General features: G+C 40.2%; 1 protein-coding gene across 2 annotated transcripts in view; it reads right to left on the bottom strand.

The window, feature by feature from the left end:
- Positions 1-25436, bottom strand: part of ALS2 (alsin Rho guanine nucleotide exchange factor ALS2) — a 2167716-nt gene that overhangs the window by 2043945 nt on the left and 98335 nt on the right. For both annotated transcript variants that reach the window (XM_044075110.1, XM_044075111.1), the window contains exon 2: positions 21893-21967. In XM_044075110.1, the coding sequence (XP_043931045.1) occupies positions 21893-21912 (20 nt within the window). In that variant the 5' untranslated portion in view covers positions 21913-21967. The remainder of the gene's footprint in view (positions 1-21892; positions 21968-25436) is intronic.

The raw sequence follows: 25436 nt of genomic DNA, 5'->3' as shown, positions 1-25436 counted from the left end.
TTCCGACTTAGCAAATCAAAACCAAGAAAATCTAAAAGCTAATACTGCTCAGTGCTAGGAGCCTAATCAAAAAATTCTACTCCATGGAAGCTCTCTTTACCCTACAGAATTGCTGAAGTCTGTGCGGTCTCTGAGATGTAGTTAAAAGCCGCAGACTGTGTTCACCAACAGTGCAAGGTTATAATGCCTTCTACACATTTAGATCACAGGCAGGGACTAAAGGTGGAGGTGTCTCTATTTACATCAAAAATAAATGCACTTCACGGCTGGTCAAACAGGACAATGCACTTTAGCTGCTCCATGCACAAATCACCATAGGTAAAATCCAATAACACCTCCTTGCAAGCTATAGGTCCCCCTCTATGACCCAGGAAACCCATACCATCCATTTAAACTTACTAGAAACAATAACCATCCAACCCAATATCATATTCATGAGTGACTTTAATTACCTCACTATTAACTGGGAATCCTATAAGACATCAAACATACATGCACAGAGATTCCTGGATTTTGTAAACAAACTCCCTGGACCAGATAGTCAATACACCACAACCAGGGGTGCAATCATACTGGATCTGGTCCTCACTAATATGGCAGAGTGCTGCACACCCCCTACTGCAATGCAAAATGGTCTCCTTTGAAGTAAAAATAAAACCTGGACCCCCAGCTAAACCGGAAATATTCAGGAACTATTCTAAAACTAACCTCCTGCTATTAAGTGAGACCTGGCAAAATTTCAAGCCTCTATAAACACTGAGAACACTTCTGCGTATGCAGAACTGCTCACAGAAACCCTGTACAAATGTTAATAGCTGCATAGAGGGCAGCTGTACCCACTAGGAAGAAGTACAGAAGTAACTCAAAAAACAAGCCACCCTGGTAGAATCACAAAATCAATCGGATGTATAAGAGGAGGAAGAAAATCATGGCAAAAATTAGGAAGTGTAGCTCCCAGCAGAATAAAATCACTCTAATCAAACTAAACAACTCAGAGGACAAAAAGTCTGCCAAAGCCAAATTTGAGGCACGTTTGGCCTCTCAGGCCAAGGAGGACCACAAAAGATACTTTAGCTATGCCCGTAACCTGAAATGCAATGCATAATTGTGTGCAGAGCTCATTGTAAATGGAGCCACCTATACTGAGCCAGACAATATAGCAAACCTCCTGGCTGATAAATTCAGCTCCAACTTTACTTCTCTCACCCCCTCAATGTTCCCTCTGGAAATATCAAATATAACTCCCCCTACTACCACTAGGGAGCAGGTCCTTAATGCTCCAAGACCAAGAACACTGCATGGATGGTCCCAGACAATATCCCAGGATGCCTTCTAAATAGCATGAAAAGAACAGTTTTGTACCTACCATAAATGTAGATGTCCGATAGGTATGCATCTGCAGTCATAACATATGGGTTGTCCTGCCTCAGGCAGCCCTTCGGTCGGCCGGATTCCAAAGTCTGGGTCTGGCCTCGGCTGATGTCGCACTTCACCCGACGTCATAGCTCCTGGGGTATAAAGGCATCAGCCGATGCCATTTTCCTCAGTGTTTCTTGCCCCAGATGCCAGGTGCCCTCTAGGAAGGCTAAATTTGGATAAAAGTAGAAAATTCCAAACAGCAGAAATCAAACAGTATATATACATATATACATACAAACAAATACACCATAATAGATTACCCCTTTCTTAGCTAGCTGGGGGAAGTACCCTAGGAATACCACAGAGGGGAAGGAGGGTGGGTAATCCTGACTGCAGATGCATACCTATCGGACATCTACATTTATGGTAGGTACAAAACTGTACTATGTCCTTCAAGGATGCATCTGCAGTCATAACATATGGGTAGAATACCATAGCCAAACTGGGGGAGGAGGCACTAAGATAATGATGGTGTAGTTAAGATCCCTTGTAAAACTGCAGTTGCAAAACCTGCTCGGGATCTGGAGTATAAAGGAAGATTGTAATGCTTGGCAAATGTATGCACGGAGCTCCAAGTAGCAGCTTCTAAAATGTCTTTGGTAGCCACTCCTCGCAGGAAAGCTGTAGTGGTGGCTGTAGCTCTTGTGGAGTGAGGCCTGATATTTTCAGGTGTTGTCTTTCCATGAAAAGAGTAGCAGAATCGAATGCAATTTCCTATCCATTTTGAAATTGTCTGTTTGGAAATTGCTTTTCCTTGCACTCCTGTTGCATATGCTACCAGAAGCTGGTCAGTTTTTCTGCTGGTCTTAGTTCTGTCCAGATAGTAGCGCAGTTGTCTGTGTACATCCAAGGTGTGCAGTAGTTTTACCCCCCTGTTCTGTGGGTTAGGGAAGAATGTAGGTAAATGAATAGCTTGGTTCAAGGATACCCTGGATACCACCTTTGGCATGAAAGTAGGATTGGTTCTCAGAGACACTCTATCCTGGTGAAAGATAAGGAAAGGCTGCACTGCCATTAATGCCTGTAACTCAGATACCTTTCTTGCTGAAGTGATTGCTAGAAGGAAGGCAGTTTTCCAAGATAAGAACTGTAAGTCTGCTGATGCTGCTGGTTCAAAAGGAGGAAGTGTTAATTTTTCCAGCACAAAATTGAGATCCCATGCAGGCAGAGGTGGTTTCCTTGGAGGTTTTACATTTTTGATCCCTCTTAAAAATTGTCTGAGGAGAGGGTGAGAGAAGATAGGAGGATCCGTGTTGTACTCTGCTGAAATTGCTGAAGCATGAATCTTAATGGAAGAATAGGACAGGCCATTGTGGAACAGCTCTGCTAAGTATTCTAGGATGTGTGCTAGGTTTGCCAGTGTGACATTTGTTCCCTTTGATGCACTCCAAATGAGGAATCTCTTCCATTTGGCTGAGTATGTTTTCCTTGTGGAGGGTCTGCGAGCCTCCAGGATAATGTCCTTGACCCTCTGAGATAAAATAGGATGGTTTTGTTTTATGCAATTTTCCAGGCAGTTAGCTGCAGCGTTTTCAAGTTTGGATGCAGGGTCTTGTAGTTGTTCTGCGTTAGAAGTAAAGGCCATAGAGGTAGAGGCCATGAGTTTGTCCGAGACATGCTTCTCAGTAGCGGGTACCAATGCTGCCTTGGCCAGTCTGGAGCTATCAGAATTACCTTTGGCTGTTCCTCCCTGATCTTCAGTAGAACTTTGTACATCAATAGGAGAGGTGGAAAGACATAAACTGACAGGGCCTTCCAGCTGAAAGAAAGGGAGTCCACCCTCCAGGCTTGTGGGTGGTATTCTCTTGAGCAGAATTTCTTCAGTTGGTGGTTGAGTGGGGAGGCGAACAGGTCTATCTCTGGCCTTCCCCATTTCTTCGTTATGGTTTTGAAGATGTCTGGATACAGCATCCATTCATGAGCATCCGTGGTAGTTCTGCTTAAGCTGTCTGCTAGTGAATTCTCTTTTCCTGGTACGAATCTGGCCTGCAGTTGAATGTTGAGATTCAGGCCTAGGTTCCACAGGTCCATTACCATCCGGCATAGAGGGTAGGAATGCGTGCCTCCCTGTTTGTTGATGTACCACATGACTGTGGTATTGTCCGTCCTTATCAGCAGGTGTCCTTGCTGGAGGAATGATTTGAATGCCTCGATTGCATGCTTCACTGCCAGCATCTCCTTTAGATTTATGTGTAGATTCAGCTGGTCTTGGGACCATAGGCCTTGGATACACTTGTCTTCCATGTGTGCCCCAGCCTAGGTCTGAGGCGTCCGTGGTGATGGTCTGCCTTGGTTGTGGTTTGTGGAAAGGCAACCCTCTGTTGGTCTGGCAGGCCTGAGCCCACCACAGGAATTCTTTTTCAGGCATGGAATGATTGGTATCATGGTTTCTAGACTGTGTCTGTGTTGAGACCATACATTCCTTAGGTACCATTGTAATTTTCTCATATGCAGCCTGGCATGTGGGATCAAGATTATGCAGGATGCCATGTAACCCAGGGCCTGCAGGACTTTCCTTGCAGTAAGCTGAGTTTGTCTGGTCAATGCCATGAAGTAGACTGGTAGTTGCTTTTGTTTTTCTTCTGTGAGAAAAGCCATCTGAGTTATTGTGTCCAGATCTGCACCCAAAAATGTTATCCTTTGGGATGGCACTAGTCTTGACTTCTGAATGTTGACTGTGTATCCCAAGGCTTGCAGCAGTTGTATGACATAGGCCAAATCCTTTATTATTTTTGTCTTGTTGTCCGCTTGTATTAGGCAGTCGTCCAGGTATGGGTAGATTTGAATTCCCTGAAGCCTGCAATGTGCAATTACTGATGCCAGGCATTTCGTGAATACTCTGGGCGCAGTAGATAAGCCAAAGGGCAATGCTGAGAATTGATAATGCTCTGATCCTGCAAGAAATCTGAGGTGTCTTCTGCAATCTGGTCGTATAGGGACGTGCAGGTATGCCTCCTTGAGATCTAGAGTCACCAGCCAAGACTCCTTGCCCAACATGGGAAGAAGTTGCTGTAGGGTCAGCATCTTGAATTTTGGTACAATGAGATATGTGTTCAGTGCGGACAAGTCGAGAATAGGCCTCCATTGAGTTTCTTTTCTTGGTACAAGGAATAGTCTGGAGTAAAATCCTTGGCCTTGTTCCATAGATGGTACTTTTTCTATTGCTCTCATCCTTAGTAAGTTGATGATTTGTTTTAGAGCCTCTGACTTCTGGCTTGGTGGTAGGTTTGGCATTCCTCTCTTTTTTGGTAAAGTGTGGAAGTGAAACCTGTAGCCTTTGTCTATTGTTTTCAAAGTCCATTTGTCTCCTGTAATGCAATGCCAGTTTTTTGAAAATAAAGCTAGCTTTCCGCCCAAGGATGCTTCCAGTTGTTCCCTGGTAGGCGGAATCAGAGCCAAGTCATTGTGTCTGTCCTGTGGAAGTGGTTGCAGTCGCAGCTGTGGCGGTACTCCTCTGGTTGGCAGGTTGCCACTGACGACCCCTGTAGGCACCCCTTGATTGACCTCTGCCTCTTGGGCGTCTATTTCTGCCTCTCTGTGCTCTGGAGGTGTCTGGAAAGGACCAATTCTTTGAAGGCCAATTTCTGCTGAACCTCGGAGGTTGGACCTGCAGAAAATCCTTGATTGTTTGCACAGATTTTGCTTTTTCTTCTACTTTCTTTAGAACCTCCTGTGCAGGGGAGCCAAATAAACTTTGTTTCTCCATAGGAGCATCTAGGAGTTTAGACTTAACATGGTCTGGCAAGGATTGCTCTTTTAGCCAGGCATGCCTTCGAATCACTGCTCCAGTCATAGCTGATCTAAATGAAGCCTCCAGTGCATCATAGCCACATTTTAAGAAAGGATTACTGACCTGCTGAGAGTTGTGTACCAAATCCTGAAGGGACTTGCGGTCTAAAGGTTCAGGAGAGGAAAGATTTTTATTCAGCTGATCTAACAAAAATTCCTGGTACTGTATCATGTGAAATTGACAGTTTAAAGCCCTGGCAGAAAGAGTAGCAGATGTATAAAACTTTTTACCCCATCTCTCTAATGCTCTTGATTCTCTTTCAGAGGGTAGGGGGTTTGTGGCAGAGGCAGCTACAACACCCTTAGGGCCCTGAGAAATGGTTTCTGGGTCTGCAGCATGGGCCTTATACAAGTGGAAGTGAGAATCCAGGACCCTGTAATATCTGTCAGGTTTGGCAGGGGCCGGGGGAAGAGAATCAGGGGCAGAACTGGCATCATTGTATGTATCATCATCAACTGATAGTACAGGTGGTATGGCTAAAGGCCTATGCTGTGGTAAGTGTAAAAAAGTCCTTAGCCTTTTCCTAGAATCGGAAAAATCCTGACCCTGCCATTGGAAGTGTTCCCTCATTGAGTGTAGAGTTTCCCCAAATGAAAATTCTTCTGGGGGGGAGGCAGAAGGAATGGAGTCTTCTGCATCCGAATCCTCATAAGGTGAGTATGGTCCTTCCTGATGGTCTGATAAATCTGATCCATCCGAGGAATAGTCAGAGGAGAGAGGTTCAGGGGGTTCAGTCCTAGGCCTTTTTTCAGGTGGGGGTTGTGAGGCCCTGTCTGGGTGAGGTTGGGATCCCCTGATCAGAGAAATAAGGTCCTCAGCAAGGCTGAGAATCTGAGAACTTGAGGAAGGTCTGTGAGAGGGAGCTTTTGCAGGTAAGGCCTTGGAAAGTTTAGCTGCTTTAGCCCTGGAGAAGGCCTTAATAGACATAGAAGCAGGGGGTCTAGCTGCCCCACGTGCAGGAGTAGAGATGTCCAATGGAATGGTGTCGGACAATTCTTGTGTGCCTGTTTCTTTGGTAGGAATTTCTGTAGCCGACTCAGCCGGGGCCTCTGAGGCCTTGGTTGTCGGAGGCATGCTTTCGGCTGAAGGAAGAACAGAGGACTCTGTTTCAGCCGAAACCGAGACACTCGCGGTAGGCCTAACCGTGGTTTCAGCCGAAACCGCGGGCCGCGAGTGTTGGTCCTTTTCCTTGCGTTTTTTGGCTAAATGTGTAGTCGGAGTCTCCGACGGCATTTTATATGCAAAATGTGGGACCAAAAAACTCTTCAGCAAACTCAGACCGACGTCTAAGTGCCCGTCGGTTGAAGGAAGCACAGGCTAAACAAGCTGATACGTCGTGGTCTGGGCCTAAGCAAGGAAGGCAGTAAGAGTGGAAATCCTTATGAGGTATTTGTTTCCCACAAGTTAAACAATTATTTACTTTGTCTGACATCGGCTGAGGCAAGAAAGAGTCCCCAACGGGGTACTTAGCTTTTTTAGAAGTCTTCGGTAGCTGAAATCTCTGGATCTGACCGACCGGCACTTGCGAACAGCTTCTGCTTCGGGCACCGCGCGGCAAGAAAGACGGAGGAAAATGGCTTCGGCTGATGCCTTTATACCCCAGGAGCTATGACGTTGGGTGAAGTGCGACATCAGCCGAGGCCAGACCCAGACTTTGGAATCCGGCCGACTGAAGGGCTGCCTGAGGCAGGACAACCCATATGTTATGACTGCAGATGCATCCTTGAAGGACATCATGATTTATCAAGACCTCTGGAATTACTATTTTACTGTAGCCTCCAACAGGCTTTGTGCCTCATGAACAGAGAAAGGCAACAGTCATCCCTGTGCACAAAAGGTGGGCCATCTACAGACCCTGGAAACTACAAACCCATAAATCTCACTAGTCTTATATATAAAGCCATGGAAAGAATTATCATGGAGATGATCAACAGAAACATAGTAAACCTCTAGACACTGGACCCAACCCAGTTTGGTTTTGCCAAAGGCAGATCATGCCTACTCAACCTGGTGGGCACCAAAACAATGGATGAGGGCAAAATCGTTCACATAGCCTACCATGACCTGGCCAAGGCATTTGATACAATACCCCACTCAGGCATTGTTGACATACTCAAGAGGTTGGGTACAAACCCATATGTCACTTGGTGGATAGCCAAATGGCTTACAGACAGGACACAAGAAGTTAGAACTGGGGAGTCCTCCTCTACAAAGAGGCCAAGCACAAGTGGAGTCACTCAGGGATCAGTCCTTAGACTGCTCCTTTTTGGCATTTACTTATCATTAGTCAAGGCCAATGTCAGTGGTTTCTGGCAGACTAAAATTGTAGATGACTGCAAATTAGGAACAGTCATTAAATCTCACACTGACACAAATGTTCTCCAGGGGGGCTGACACAGACAAAAGACTGGTGCCAGAACCATGGGCTAAAACTAAATGCCAAGAAATGCATAACAGTATCCTTTGGGAAGTTATCCTTGCCTGGTAACTATCATATTGACAACACACCTCTTAGAGTTGACCCAGTAGCCAGGGACTTAGGGACACAGATAGTAAACTAGCCTTTGATCATCACATGTCTACAGTGGTGAGGAAATCATTCTATGTTGCACAACTTATAAACAAATGTATGGTATCCAAGTCCAAGGAAATCACTGCTCCACTGTATTCAGCATTCATCAGACCTATCATTGAGTACAATGCCTCCTTTGGTATGTACCTAACCAGGCTTATCCAACAAATGGAACGTCTACAGAGGTTCCTCACTAAAAGAATACAGGACGTAAGCAATATGCCCTATGCTGACCGCCTCAAGGCCCTATCCCTGTATTCTGTCTCCTACAGGCTTTTGAGGGGAGATCCATGCCTGGCATACAGGGCACTGTCAGACCCCACTCGGACAGACTTTCTACATATCCATAAAACAAACAGTACCAAAATTACGCGTTCTAAAGACTTAAACCTTGCCTGTGATATAAATAGGACCTGCGGGAGAGATGGGTATGTATCCCAGAGATTACCCCATCTATGGAACAAGCTCCCCATCCATGTGAAGCAGAGTTTCTCCCTAACCCAATTCAAGTGCAACTTAGACAACTGGATGGGAAACTGGAAATTCATCTCTGGTTTGGCACCTATGTATCTAATGCAAACAGGTAACCTGTAAATGGTTCATCTCCCAGGCCTATGCTTACATTTATCAAGGGTGTCAGAACGTGTCAGATTCGGGATGCATGGCTAGGCTTAAAAAGGCCCTTGTGGTCATTAGCCCAGTAAATACCTATGAACCTAAGAGAAAACAATCACTCAATTAACATCTTAGTATTTGCTGCCCCCAGCAGTCTCTATATAAATGACGAGAAATAGTTGGGAAAGAATTACGATTGGCTGCTAGAACACAAAGAGGACATGGGTATGCTAACCATACTGTGTTACTATATCAATACAGGGACAGCTCAGAAGTTATGCTAATAAACATCAAACCAAGTTACCTTGGCAATGGCATCTGTAAACCCTTCTACTGTGTTGCCAAGATAACTCAAGATGCATCATTAAAGGCTAAAGTGATGTGAATGGGGAGTTAATGAGGCAGCTAGTAATTTCTGTTTGTTACCATTTGTTAACAAAACAGGCATGCTCATCTCTTGTGATGGGTGACAATTATACACGAGCTCCTGACTTGTTTTATTCTTTTTTTTTTTTTTTTTTCAAATTTAAGATGGTAATTCAATTGAAATTTGTTCTAAATTATGTTTGCTGCAACTGGTGATGTTGTCTGGACTAGCATAATTTACATGTGACTGCCTAAATCTGAAAAAGGTAATGAAAACTCAAAACATGGTACAGGGAGAGTGTTAAATGAGGAAACCAGCAGGATATTTTGTAACATGTAGAGGATAAGCGGAGGAATGTCTTCTCAAAGACAAGAGATGAGTTTTGCTTTATTAAATGTTAATGGACTGAATAAAACCTTGGAGAAAGAACTCCAAGAAACAAATTTGGATCACTTATTTTATTTATACACTTGTAAACTGGTTGGGTACACTTGTCTGATTACCTTTTTCAGGTACGACCCAAGCCATTACGTAAATGACATGAACGGTAATGCAAAATGCATGAATTGCAAAACTGAACACATTTAGGAGTCTGCATAAACACCAGCATGAAGGAGTACAAAAGAAAACTGCCATGCTTACAATGCTGCCAACTCTGAAATGCAAGCACAAGTACAAAAGAAATCTGTACATAAATACACAAGTTTTATTTACACAGAGGCCACCCACTTACCTTTTATCACATCAGTGTGTCACTTTTAGATTTCAAATAAAACAGTGTCACTGATACTGAAGTGAAGTACAAACTTAATTTTAATATGTGGAAACATCTATACTACAATAAAAAAGTATTTAAACACAAACTAAAGCCTTTAATTCTGTATACATATAAACAAACTAAATCCTTTCCATCTGTACGCATATAAAGTATGGTACAAACAAGCATATTAACATCCACTGTAATTAAGGATGCTGCTTATGTGGATAGTTGCCCTCATTCACTACGACAAGGAAGAGAAAAATGACCTTACTGATTTCAAGAATATGTCCCTTACAAATTTTCTTTAGAGACGGGTGAGATGAACATTATGCAAGAGTAAAGGGCCACAAATAAGATACATTTTCTTCCAAAGACAGAACAGAACACCACATAATGATGAAAGATATGACAGCTTTACAAGAATGTACTGCTGCATACATAGGAGATCAAAATACAGTAAGTGTGCTGGAAGTCAGAGCAGGACATAGGGTCCATCATTTGCCATGGATGGGGAAGATACAGAAGTACATAGATGGCAGCAACAGGTCTTATGTATGTTTTAGACATTACACAAGACTCAATATACCCATCACTCTTGCATATTTAAGTCATAGTCATAAATGGATTTAATTTTCTTTTCAGTATTTATTTAATTTTTGTTATCAATGTGGTGCACTGATGCCAATAAGCCTTTTTTCAAGCTTGACTGGTAGTTCAAAACCAATGGAAATTACTACAATAATAGTACACAGATAGGGAAGAAAATGCACAATGCAACAAGTTCCAAAACATTTAGCAAACCACCTGTTTACAGCAAAGTAGTAACACTACGTAAAAGTCTTTCCTGACAGGGAGAAAATTACTTTCAAACATCTGTAGCAGAGAAAATGTATTCACATATATACTTGTACATGTACACATAAGAAGGATAAAATGAAAGAATGCAGAAGGAGACGCCAAAGAAGATTTAAAAGGGAAATTAACCATTTTGCAGTTGTGAAGAAGATACGTTAAAAAGAGATTGATAAAACAGAAGAGGGTAAGGTTTAGTTTCAAGAAACTGAAGTATTCTGAAGACCGACACATTTTGCATTGCTGGAAATACTTCTTTAAATTAAATGTTGAATAAGACTGCATCCAGTAGTGTTACAGCACATGCTCCTTTGCACTGTAGTAAGGGTGTGCTGAACTTCTCCTCCTCAGAAAGAGGCTGGAAATTGTTCATACATCTGTAGAAGGAAAGGTTCTTTGGTAGCTACAGTAAGAAGTTAATAAAAATAATTAATAAAAATGAAATGGCTATAAGCAATGAGGAGCTGAACAGCCATCTGGTAAAGGCGAAAGCAGCATTCAAAAAGCTGGCTTACTGTTCATCATACATATGTATAAACATTATTATTTTATTTTTTTATTTAACATTTTTTGACCAGAAAAGTCTGACTTGCAATGAAGTCAATTTTCAGCGGAGGCCGAGGGAGAAATGCTCCAGTTGCATGTCTTTGTAATATGCGAGGAAAACGGAGCACCTGGACGAAACCCACATGAACGTAGTGAGGACATGCAGACTCCACACAGAAGGCATCCTAGCCAAGAATCAAACCAGAGAACCTCTTGCTGTGAGGCGACAACGCTACCACTGCACCACTGCGCTGTCCTATTATTATTCCATCTAGCCCTATCTATTATTTGCAAACAGTTCATAGGTTCATACTAGGCTATCTGCCCTAGGGCATTTATAAGCCTAGCCAGAGTGTGTTTGGCTTTCGCCACCCATTTTAAATGAATTTTGCTATGCCCTTTTTCGAGGTTAGTATACTGTGCCTCTGTCCATCAGTGACACAGAAGTGATACCCGGGGTAAACCTATGATCTCCCATCCACTCATCAAGATTCCTCTTGAAGAGAGTCAATGAGGGACTCTGCCTAACCTGGACTGGGATTTTACTCTAGAGTGAAGGGAGCCTCTGGGTTATGAATCTGTCCCTCCAGCATGTCCTATTTATTTCAGTGCTGAGGTTCAAGTCTCTCAAGCGCGTAGCTCGATGGGATTTGGATTTTCTGAGGTGCAGTATGTCCATTAATTCCGGGTTGGACATGGCTTTATACGTCAGGCACAGATCGCCTCTGAGCAGGCGGTATGCCACTGAGTAGAGCTGCAGTTTCTTTAACCGGGCAGCATATGGCATCTATTTGAGCCCTTTGATCCTCTTGGTGAGGTACTTTTGGGGTCTTTCCAGTTGCTGTAGGTGTCTGGTAAGGTACATCCCAAAAGGGGCATTGTACTCAATTATGGGCCTGATGAGGGATGAATAAAGAGGCACAATGACCTCCCCTGATCTAGATGTGAATCCCTTCATGATTAGGTGGGCTATATAAAATGTTTTTCTAACCACTTTGGCCACGTGGTTGTCAAATGAGAGACTGCTATCAACTTGGGTCCCCAGGTCCCTAATTACTTCTTCCGTACTTAATGGATTACCACCTATGTAGTAATTTGTGGTCACTTTGTTTTTGCCAAAGGGGATGACTATACACTTTTTGGAGTTTAGCTTGAGGCCATGGCTCTGGCACCAGTTGTCTGTTTCTATGATGCCCTTTTGTAGGATGCTTGTGTCGGCTGGAGAGTCTATTATGGCACCTAGTTTGTAGTCATCTGCGAACTTTGTCAGCCACAGTCCTTCCGTGTTGGCCTGTACCTCCGAGAAATACATACCGAACAAGAGGTGTCCCAGGACTGAGCCTTGTGGGACGCCATTTGCAACTGGTTTGACATGGCTCCAGCAATTCTAACCATGTGGGTTCTGTGAATAACACTGGATGCACTCAAATAATACCAATAAACACTGAAAGAGTGCTGCAAGCCAAAGAAAACTGAAAAATCCGTATATTCTTTTCGAAATGTTTTTAATGAATATACCAAACTCCACAGACCATCACATTAACGCAATTCCAACAACACAGTTTGCAAGCGTTTTCAGTACTTGATTTTAAGGCGATAAATATGTGTATTAAATTTTATCCTATTTAACATTTTAATATTAATGAGGCCGTTTTTCTATTTGTTCAATTCAAATGTCTAAAGAAACATTCATTGGTCAGTGGGTTAGTAAAATTAGTATATATAGATTAATTTAATGGTTGTTCAATGTCTGATGAAGTCCAATTGGTTTGGATGAAAACGCTTGCAAACTGTGTTGTTGGAATTGCGTTAATGTGATGGTCTGTGGAGTTTGGTATATTCATTAAAAACATTTTGAAAAGAATATACGGATTTTTCAGTTTTCTTTGGCTTGCAGCACTCTTTCATGTGGGTTCTGTCCTTGAGCCAGTTTGCAACCCATCTAGTGACATAGGGGTTTATATTTAAGCTGGTGAGCTTATCTATAATGCCCGAGTGGGGTATTGTATCGAAGGTTTTTGCGAGGTCCAGGTAGGCTGTGTGGACCACCTTCCCCTCGTCAATGGCCTTGTTGACTGTTTCAAAGAAATTGACCAGGTTTAAGAGGCAGGATCTGCCCTTAACAAAGCCAAACTGGGTAGGATCCAGTGTCTGTAGGTCCCCAATATCTTTATTTATGAGGTCCATGATGATCCTTTCCATAGCTTTGCAGACCAAGCTAGTCAGGCTTTTGGGGCGATAGTTTCCAGGATCCATTGAGACACCACCTTTGTGGAGAGGGACCACTGTTGCTGTACGCCACTCTTTGGGTACATATCCTGTAGTAAGGCTGAGACTGAACAGTAGTTTTATGTTTGGGTTTAGCTCTTCTTGGAGTTCATGTAGGAAGCAGCCCGGGATACCGTCTGGTCCCACTGATGCTGTGTTTTTTGCTTTGGAGAGGGCGGCTCTTACCTGAGCATCTGAGATGTCAGGGGGCAGCACTCTGCTGGGATAGATATTTGCCCTTTTGGTGGGGAGGGAGGGGGAGTTTGCGCTGAACCTGTCAGCTAGGATGTGTTGGCAATGTCTGTGGGTTTGGTGTATTTTTTGTCATTTTGGACTAACTCTGAGTATATCTGGGAATTCCCACCCAAGTTTCTAACATAACTAAAGAAAGCCTTGTGATTATCCTTAGTGTCCTGTGCAATTTTTCTCTCGAAGCTGGCCTTAGACGATTTTATGAGTGCCCGTAGTTTTTTGCTAATACTGATCAGAGATGCCTTCCCTTTCTGGGATTTTGCTCTATCATGTAGTAGCTTCCTCCTTCTATTGTATAGTTTGTTTATGGCTGGGGTCCATCAGACAGGACGCCTGCCTTTGGAGGATTGGGTCTTGGTTTTATTTGGTATTGCATGATCCATGCATTCCTGAAGGTGTTCACAGAATGCATTTATAAAGGATTCTGTGGTCTGGGCCGTATTTTTCACAGGCCCGGGGGCTTTGAAGGATTCCACCTCGATTTTGAGTAGTGTGAAATTTGCTTTAGAGAAGTTTTTCACTGTGGTTTTCTTGTCAGGGAGTGGGGTCAGGATGTGAATATCCAGTGAGATTAGTTTATGGTCTGATCTTGCCAGTGAGGGATACACTTCTGGTCTGGAGCATAGAGCCCCCATGTTGGTGATGATCAGGTCCAGTACGTTTTCCCCTCTTGTGGGAGTGGTAACAAGTTGTTCCGTAGCATTTGAGTTTATAAATTCGAGGAACCTTTGGGCTAGGGTGTTAGAGCTAGAGTAATGCTCCCAGTCTATGTTTGGGTAGTTGAAGTCGCCCAATATAATGGTGTTTGGAGAGACCTTCATATTTTCCAGTGTTCTCAAGAAGGCCGAGTGGGGTTCCTGGGTTTGGGAGGGTAGTCTGTAGCAGGCTATAAACTGGAAGGCAGTTTTACCCACTGTTAGTTGCACATGGATAGTCTCTGATGCTTCGTGCTGTGTCACCAACCTGGAGGTGTGGGTATCTTTGACAAATATTGATACTCCCCCTCCTTTTGTGGTTCGGTCCAAGTTTTGGGGCCGAAAAGCATGGTATGAGGTATAACTGGGGTGCTCTCGGGAGCCTTGAACCAGGTTTCTGTTACTGCACAGATATCTATGTTCTCCATGCTAAGGAGAGTTTCGAGTGCGTGCATCTTGAGGTTTAGACTTCTGGCATTGAGTAGCATTACTCAGTTTCTTATCCCTTGTGATACCTATGGAGGTCGGGTTGTCTTTTGAGCCTTGCCTAAAAAAGGCACTATGGGGGTGGCAAGAGCCTTTGCCAATATCCGAAAGCCCAGGGGTGACAGGTGCAAGCCGTCCCTAGCGAAGCATCGTGGCTTGTCAAGCATGTCATCCCAGGCTGACAGGCATTGGATCCCCTTTGAATGACACCAATACTTAAGCCAATTGTTGAAATTGATCATCTTGTCTTCATATTGTGGCATCATTCTTGGTGAGGGTAAGATGCTACTCAAGGTCAGGGTCATACCGGCCTGGGCTACATGCTCAGAGCGCTCCTCTATGTCTCTTTTCATGTAGTCCAGGGAGGTACGTCTCAGGTCATTCACACCAGCATGGACAATGTCCGAGTCATATTTGTACTTGCCTTGGAGTGACCCGAGTGCTTGTGTTATGTGGCGGATCCTAGCGCCCGACAGGCAGCTCACCATGACCTTCTCCTTGTTCAGCCTGGTGAGCGGAACGTCAAGTGTGCCTGATGATAGAATCACCTATTCCAAGTGTATCAGGTGTGTTATTTAGCCTTAAGGGCTGTGACTGTTCAGCACACTGGCTTTGTGAGCTATACGTTGCACGTGTTTTGTTTTGGGGTAGGGGTTGCTTGGGTGTCTGCTTTGGAGGTCTCTGCTGCTTAGGCAGATTTTTATTTAGAGCCTCCGAGTATGTTTTTGTGTGTTTATTTGGCAATGAAGTAGAGCCAGTGACATATTTTATTTTCCTTGGCTCAAAGGTCTCTACATATAGTGATTACAGCTATGAAATTAAAAGACATTTGCTTCTTACAAGGGAAGTTTCAGCAAATATAGATAAGACAAAGTAGTAAAGATACCGCATTCTGTATTCAAGGCTTTGCAAATTATGACAGGAAAACAGGTTTGAGGGGGGGTGTAATAGTAAATCATGAAAAAATAAAGCTTTTTTCAGAATAATACACTAACTTATGTGAGCAACCCTAAGAACAGTAAAGGTCCTGTTTCGGATGCTGGTAAAAATTTGTTAGATGTCCAGGTATAAGATCAATAGTATGAAAGCAGGGGAAGGTGGGACTAAACTAAGACCCTTCATTAACGGTCAAACAGACTTGTCCATATTTCTATCACACAGAATGTACCAAATATTTGTTCCAAAGTCACGCCCAGCCATACTCCAATCTATTACTAAAACACAAGGAAATTTAAGGAATTGGTTCAAGAAAGATTTCATACACAAAAATGATTCAGACAGAACTGGATCAAGGAGTTAAGCACGGCATTTTTTCTACCACTGCTCTTTTATCAAAGAACAGACATGATCAAATATTTCATACAGGATATTACTAAACAGAAGATGTCTTAGAACAAAATTAAGGTTTCAAAGGAGATTAATAATTTAAGCATTCCTTAGCCAGACATATAATCTGATATAAATATACTGTGTATTATTCTTATTACCAAAATATGAAACTAAATGGAAAATGCTGCTTAAATTAACAGCACTGCATCCATATTAGTTTGGAAGGTATACTTTTTGAAGTACTGTGAACACAGACTGGTGCTGTCATATATGATAAAGCAAGCCATAGTACTGTTGTGCACATTTTTAGCAAAACTGGACATAAAGCCAGGGGTAACCATTTTGCTACCTTCAGTACACAGTAATTTAGGTCTCCCGAGGAAAAAAAGAGTTTAGTTAGTCTGAAGGGCATGAAGATTAAATTTATATATTGGGATAAAATGAGATTTTGGGGTAATTTGAGTCCCTGGGAATAAACAAAGGAGAGATATGGGCTCCTTAATTTCCTGCAGATTTAACAGGAAAAGCTGCTTCACAAATCAAGGAACATAGAACTGATACTACTAGAGGCAGCTTGAGTTTTTTTTTTTTTTTTTTAAATATTGGAAACCAGAAGGGAGAGTAGCCCACTGCTAAAGGGTTCAGTAAACAGGATGAGAAACATCTTAAAAGAACCAATAAAGGACATGGTAGAGAAGACTGAGGGGGAAAAGAGTGCTATTCTAGAAAACGAAACAGATTAATGTGGAAATAGGTGTACATGGTACCTGGAAATACTATAAAGTCACAAATCAAGGTGGTTTTATGACTTTTTCCAAAGAAACACCTCCACAAATATATTTTATACCCCTCACAGGTAAAGGGGGACACTCCTAAATGCACACATATTTTTGGAGCTGTAAAGCAGTTCACATGCAAATCTGGTTTGTTTTAAATGAAGACTTCAACAGCCAAAACATGCATAGAGTGGTGAACAAAAGCAACTGGTAAAACAAACACCACACCTGAAGCCAAAATCCCACAGCAGTCACAAAACAATTCAGTAGTCCTGTATTCCAATGAAGATAAAAAGTTTAATGACAAGCAAAAATCCAAGCAGTAAATAATCCAGTAGGTAGATAAAAAGTTTAAGGACAAGCAAAAATCCAAGCAGTAATCTACCTACTGGATTACTTACCGCTTGGATTTTTGCTTGTCATTAAACTTTTTATCTTCATTGGAATACAAGACTACTGAATTGTTTTGGGACTACTGTGGGATTTTGTCTTAAAGGAAGACTTGCAAGGATTGTCATCTGAAGTTTTTTTTTTCAATAATTTTTCTTTTTCTTTTACAATTATATAGGACACAAAAATTGATCTTTACAACATGACCACAGGAGTATGTTATACATTAGTGTTAATACCATAAGGTGTAGGTCATACAACACAATTACTTACACTATTTACACAGATGCTTTCACCATTGGCTCAACTGTTCTACAAAACAACACATACAATCTTAATACCTAAACTATGATTAGTTTGTCAAATCCTGCATGAGTTTCTAGGTTCTATTAAGGTGTATTCTTAAGTTGCTATGTGGTTGACTATGCTAATATTATATTAAAGGTTTGCTCCCAGATTTCTCTGGACTTCATGTTTTGGTTTATTTTATCCATTACTACTTTGTGAGCTAAGAGATGTTTTATGGCTATTTGTTTAAAACCCTCCCAAGATATATTCAACGGATCTAGCCATTTGAGAGCTATATATAATTTAATTAGTAGAAAAAATATTAAGAGTGTATCTGCTTGTTTTTTGGGAATGTTAGTTGGAAGAATGTGTAATAAGGCTAATTCCCATGTTAATGTTGACGTTTGGTAGCCCATCTTTTGTAACTGTTCTTTGAGAGAATTCCATAATTTGTACACACATTTGCAACTCCAAAATACATGCAATAGGTCGGATGTCTGGTCCTTGAAGTGTGGGCGTAGTGGTGACCTTGATGTATTGAATTTGTGGAGGATTGCAGGTGTAAAGTAAGCATTATTACTGATCATTAGCTGTGTGTAAGCTAATTTTTTTAAGTGGTATGATCTTCAGTGTTAAGCTAATTGCTTGTGTTATTTTGTTGGTCATCTATGGTGGGTTTTAGTTTTCTTCAGTAGTTGGAAAAGAGAAGCTCCTTCTGGAATTTAATCTTACTTATCATTTTATATAAATTATTAATAGTTTTCCTTGTTGAAAGAATATTTTTCCAAAGCAAATTGCAAGTTTCTATGTCACTATTAGATATAGTAGTTTGTCTTAGTATTATTATGTAAGACTTGGAAAGATTTAAGTTAGTCCTAATTTCCTGTATTGTGCAATTAAGATATGGGAAGATATCTTGGATTGTTTTGTCTTTTAGACTGTCATCTGAAGTTTTAAGACCACTTAAGTACAGATGACTAAACATTTATGCCTTTAAGATACAATAAAGGGTTATAATGTACCAGAAATGATGTATGATTTCCTTTAAATATTAGTCTCCTAGCAACAAGATTACTACAAAGAAGAAGTCAAGGTCAATGCTGACACTTACAAAAGTGGTTTTATTAATGGAAGAGTTGGGTAATAAGGAAAGCTGCTAGGCTATCTAAACAAATAAAAATAAAATACAAAGTTTCATGGGAAAATACATAATTACCCTGCAAATTATAAAGAAACTCAGAGCTACAACTGTACAGATTTATTAAACCATCTGACTGGAAAGGGATTAACATTTTTTAACTGTATGTATTTAATGGGGAATGAAGTTAATGTAATTAATTCCCTCCAACTTCTGTTGAGGAAAGTGTTAAATGGGAATGCTATACTAAGCTCTGGTACATTTCCATACTTTGCTATTCAAAGTCCAAAGTTATTACTGAACTATCATTAAAATATCGACTTTGGATCTTATCTGTACGTAAGTTTATAGTGATTACTGTTAACTGCCCAAGACGTTAAACTAAATGAAAATTCAACAGTAACAATATTCTTGTTAACTGTTATACTGTTAAGTTGAATTGTCACAATTATGAGGACTGACTAAAGGATGTTAAGTGTGTTTTATTTTGATGAATGCAATACAAATGTATTAAAAAATTAGGGCACCCTCACATTCCTAGAATATGGGAGGAGGGAGTGTCTTGGCTCCCTTCCACCCAAAAAGTCTATGTACCTATTTTGTCACTCAAACTTTTCAACAGCCATTTAAAAAAGTTCCCTCAGTAGACTGAACATTATCCTTATGGAGCTATCCTTTGCAGGAGAGAGGACAGCAGTATGGTCACTGATACAGTCATCCAAAGGAGGGATTCAACCTTCCTGCTGGGGAAGCCACACTCAAGAGTTGAAGACTGGGCTGCTTGGAGACTAAGTCTATGTCAAGTGGCCATGTACTCCTTGGCAAACCTCCAGTAATTAAAACTGGCAGACTGGGGCAAGCATCAGCAGAGAAAGCAGCCATTTGGCCTTGAAATAATTTACATACCTCTCAACAAATATGTTTTAATATTTGCACATTTCACTTGGTTTGCAGTTTGCTTAAACATCAAATGTTAATCAGTTTCATACGTTTTTGTAACTAGTTACCTTTATTTATTATTATGCACCTTTTTATTTTTACTTCACATGCTTTCCATATATAGTTCGTTCAATTTAAAATTATTTTTTTTACCACCACCCAGCCAATATGGTGTCAACCCCTTCTTTGTTTATATTTCTCTCTCTCTCTCTGTTGATCTTATTTACATATATAAAGATTATTTGTACGTACGTGTGTGTGTGTGCAAGTATATACACATACACACAAATATAAATATATACATAAAATGTATACAAAGAAATATGTCTATATGGGTCCCCTACGAAATCCCGAACACACAGAATCCTGACGCGCAAAATACCGAAAAGACGAAAAGCCCAAAACCCCACACTACCGAAAGACCAGAAGCAGGAAATTTAAAATCCCGATGTTAAGGGATTTTGAGTTCGTGCTTCTGGTGTTGTAGTTCAGGTAAGTATGTGTGTGTAAGTGCGTTTGTGAGGGGCTTTATAGTGTGTGTGTGTGTGTTGTGACTGTGGTATGTGTGTGTCTGTGAGGGACTGTAATGTGTGTGTGTGAGTTTGCCTTGTGTATATGTTTGTGCAATCTCGCAGTTAGAATAATAAAGTAGGGGGTTGTGGGGGGGGTTGTGCCCCCCACATGGGGGGTGCAGGGGGGTGAAGCCCACTGCTTATCTTTAGTGTAGGGTTGTTTACTTGGTTATGGGGGGAGGGTATGTGTAAGTTTGTGTGTGTGCTGTATGTATGTATTAGTTTCGCGATTTTGAATTTCGCGCTTTCAACGTTTCGGTAATGGGGGGTTTCAGGCTTTTTGTCTTGGTATTTTGGGCATTGGGATTATGTGCGTTCGAGATTTCGTAGGGGACCCATCTACATACATAAAATGTGTGCGTTTGTGTGCACACACACACACACACACACACACACACACACACACACACACACACACACACACACACACACAAGTATTAATTACAACTTTCTGGCAATTTTCCCAGTTCCACAAGGGATAGATAAAAATAGGTAGTATTATATATATGGTGACATACCTGAAGTTGTCTATCAGATATAATCTCTTCCAAATTTTGGAATGGAAGCTCTTCCTCAAGGGAAAGCATCTACCTTAAACTCTGGACTACCAATGGGTCCTCTGAAGACCATGCCACAAGAATAGTAGGATGTCTGAGAAGGAAGCGGGAACCCAGGCTGGAGAGTTCTCCTTAGGCTGGATTGGTCTTTTGCAGGTACACTTGTTAACATTTCTCGAGCATCAAGATTCTCATAAAATATCTAAGCAATCGCAAAAAAATTCACAAGCTCAATTACAAGAAAAAGATTTTTACAAGCAAAAAGGGTTCCTAAATATTTTTTTTATTCTTTGAAAAGAACATGGCAAAGACCAAAAGACAAATGTGTTGATGTCCAACTATTTTGGTGTGGCAAAAGGACAGAGAATGCTAAGCTACGCCTCCTTTAACTGTAAACCTAATCAAATTCCTGGGAAGTAATGGGGAGCAGGGCACTTCTTTCTGGGGATGACCAAAAGCTTCAGCAGTCAGGCCAGATGTGGAGCTGTGACTAAATTCCAAACTACATCAGTAATATTTACAATGGACATCTAAGACTTATTAAAAGGTGATGTAAAACTCAGCCAGCAAATAAGAACCAGGGTAAGTTTGTCTGACTATCAATAATTTCTGCAATCTGTGACATTTAAAAATAATAGTTTGCCAAATGTCTGCAACTCCATAAGTCAATACAACCATCCCTGCCTAGCACTGCCCTCTAACTGTTAATACTGCTTTACCTGGCTCACTCCACGAGTCTCCAACTTCATGTTATCATTCATACGATTACAGTTTATGCTCTGTAATCTAAACAAATTTCTTCAACAACCAAACACCACAAATCCATTCAATAACCACAACAAATGATTGTTTTAAGATAAGCTGCTTTGACTTTAAAACCTCAGCAAAGCACATGGTATCAGTTAAGAAGTGTAACTGCAAATCTTCCACAGCACCATAAGGAAGTACTAACATTAATGATTCACACATTTGTAAATAATGTAAATTGCTTGCTTTCGAAAAATGAACTGTTCATCTATAATCTACATTAAAATATTTAAGTGAGTCATCTCCCTTATCTCAGGCAAAACAACATTTTTGGGAAGATACTACTCTTTTGCCATGTAAAATATAGTTTGCAATGGCCCAGCTTCCCAGACTTTGGATACATAGCACATACAAGGCTTCAACATTCAGCACTAAGAAATATGGCTCTTCTCATGATATTCTTTATAATTAACCCCTCCCTGTTTTACCAAATGGGATGCAAACGCTAGGGAAGATGAACAAACAAAAACATACCTTTGCTCTTGATTATCCATCACTGCTCACTCTTCATTTCGCTGGCTCTTCACACTACTCTGTTCTCAGGCAAACCTATGCAAGGTTCCAGAAAACAAAAACATAAGAACCGCATACATAAAGAGAGAGAACTATACAGTCTAAAATTATTTCAAAATTATTACAAAAAAAACCTCTCTCTTCCACTGACAGAGAGAGAGAGAAAGAGCCCTGCCTATGGGCCAGGTGACCAGAGTCCAGTTAGAAGCTCAGGCATCTGCTGTAATTAGTATGGTAAGGACAGACATGACCATCCCTCAGGAAGGAGGAGCAGAATACTGTTTTGCCTGAATACTCAAGATGAGGCCTCTCTCCCAACCAGCTCTTGCACACATAGGGAATACACAATATGAGGGCACAAAGGGGAAGACTTAATGGATAGCAGATGTCGCTGGAAAAGTCATGTAGGAAAAATAAAATGAAAAATATGTATTGGATATATATATATATATATATATATATATATATATTTATATACCTATATATATATATATATATATATATATATATATATATATATTTATATACCTATCTATATCTATATATATATTTAAATCAATACTGAAAACTTGTCCCAGAGCTGAAATAGCAAGAATATCAATGATCCACACACTGCCTGAACTTCTTACATATCACCATTCATGTCAAAATGGGCATTTCACTGAATTCACTTTTAAAACGAATTCTAGAAGGACAACAACCTCAAGTGTTCAAGAATGCAAGCACTACATATTTGAAACTTTGAGCATCCCACTATGAACCTTTACAAAATGCTGGATTTCAACCTCACCCAAACGAATAGTATTAAGATCTCCCCGCATCCTACATTAAAAAAAATTCTTGAAGTTTCACCAATATAGTACAAATTACACTCACGTCATATTGTGTAACATACTTAGTAATACAATTAAAATTATTATATACAGAAAAAAAATAAATTTTATGCAATGATGAATCCATGCTATAAATATTGCAATTGTGGCAAGTGGACATAAATTACTGCAAAATGACTATGAACAAGATGTAAATCTCTTTTACGCACAACACCCCCCCAAGAATTTTAGCCAAAACTGGCAAATTTTTTTAAACCCCCAAAACCTAAAATTATTAAAACAATAAAAATTTACAAAAAGATATCAAAATATAAATCTTTTCGTTTTTGACTTAATCTGATCATACATTTCTCATACCTAATAAATATTTAATACAATATTTTACTGCTATATAATAAAAGCTCTCTAGTACTTCTACAGGTTTTCCAATAGCCTTTCTCTACACTTTGAATACTACAGCCTCTCTGAATAATACAACTAATAATTAGGTCAGCTTCCTCATGAAATTCTGACCATTTCATGCACATTCCCCTAGCCCTAATAAATTCACCACATGTTTAAAACACAAAAGGTAGCGAGAATGAGACGGAGCAATAAAAATTAATTCAAACTGACTAATTAGCGCTTTCGGAGCGGACAATACCTCTCCTTCTTCAGACAAAACCAAAGGCCAATTAAGCAGCATTTTATACAAAGAATGTATAAAACCAATCATTCAATTAAAATAAGCATAACACTGTAAGTATTCTTAAAAGAGAAACGTGAACACACATTTTCAAGTATACGAAAAGAAAACATAACAAATCAAAGGCTTGTTTAAATTCATGTCTAAATCCGAAAATTTAAAACAATGCAATAAAAACATTCCTTTAAATGTTTTGTAACTATATATTAATACTACAACATTATGAATAATAAAAAATCTAATATCAATGTCAATGTTCATAGTATAACCTGAAATAATGCTTCTGGACTGTGTAGTTAAAACAACTTATAAGAATTTGAATATACTGCTCGTACAACAAGGATGTAGATAATTATTTATTCCTTCATGAACACAGAACACAATAATAGTAGGTTTAGCGCTTTCAACTGTACACCACAGTCTTCCTCAGAACAGTCAATTATTGCACATTCACCTTTTTATAGTCATCTAATAACTTAATTAGGTACATCATTAAGTAAAAACCGCCAAAATCCTTAAAGGCATACATATCAATACAATACAATGTTGTATGTAATGTTAATAACATATTAATCCCTCAAACTGTTAAAATTGTAAAAAATTATTATAAAAAGTATAATACTATATTATGTGTCCCTATACTATTCAACAATTATAATAGCATATTCTAATAAGAAAAAAACAATTGATGTGCAAGTATACTATACCTAATGGTCATGTCTGTCTATCTACAAGTAGTATAAATATGTATATTTAAAATTTGGTGATAGTCATAATAAAAATTAGTAAGATAGTCGTAATGACAATATGAATATATATATATTCCTATAGACTTGCATTCATATACTAAATAATGTAAAAAATGTAAAAAATGTTACATTGTTGTACATAACACATATCATCTTATGAAAGGGCTAAAAAAGGTTTTATACTAATAAATTCATTTAAGCCGGGTCTTCTAGTGGAATCAGTAAAGATTTGCCACCTACTTTCATACTGCGCCAACTGCATTTTCCAATTCCCTCCAAATGGTATACTGGTAATCTGATCAATAATAGCAAATAAAAAGCCATGATCGTATTGTACGAGCAGTATATTCAACTTCAGCACATCCAGGTGTGGTTATTGCGTTGGGTTCTTCTTGTTTGGTTCTGAGTTATTATCCGGATGGCCGACTCGTTGGATAATTCTACTGCTTTATTGTCGAAGGATGAGTTTGCGGTGTTAAGAGCTGATGTTACGGCTTTACAAGGGGAAGTGCATAGACTTTTAGATTTAGTCACTAGTTTAGTGACTGCTAACGGAGAGAAAACAGAGTCTCACAATTCAGCAGAAGCGTTGGATTCCAACGACGCTGATGTACGCAAGCTAAGAGAAGCGTCTGACGTAAGCAAGCGCAAAGAGGGAAGTGCTCATGCGTGTACTCCAGCATCAAGGCAGTATGGAGGCGACATACTGCATACACCGGATTGCGGCTTTCCTAAGGAATTAAGGGACATGGATGCTGTCTTTGACTTGAATTGTAACTCTAATTTTAACATTGATTTACCCGACACGCATAAGGCGATTACTGATGTCGGGTTAGATTTATTTAACAATGATGGAGAACATTTCTCTAATGAACGCCCATGTAATACATTAGAACATGATTTTACATTTGATTTTAGTTTTAGTAGGGCACGACTGGACAAACAATTTACAGGGGCACGTCCAAAGGAGCTACCACCTGTTAAGAAATATGGCAATGCCAAAACGAAGACCATTTTGGATACAAAAGGTACTGTTTCTCATACTGTTTCACATGTGGTATCGAGCCCTTGTAAATCCAAGTTTTATGTTAAACAAGGGAGAGATGAATTTGAAAACGTAATGAATAATAAATGTAATGGAAAAGTATACAATGAAGAGAGTGTTTGATGGAACAGTTTTTAGGGGATAGTCATGATTTTTTTGAAGTAGAAGTTGGAAATTTTAATGAGAAATGTAA

Source organism: Protopterus annectens, chromosome 6.part0 (genome assembly GCF_019279795.1).
Source record: "Protopterus annectens isolate FY-2018-M chromosome 6.part0, PAN1.0, whole genome shotgun sequence".
NCBI classification, from domain to species: domain Eukaryota; kingdom Metazoa; phylum Chordata; order Ceratodontiformes; family Protopteridae; genus Protopterus; species Protopterus annectens.
The sequence above is the reverse complement of the archived record's forward strand: the minus strand, read 5'-3'. Positions and strand labels throughout refer to the sequence as shown.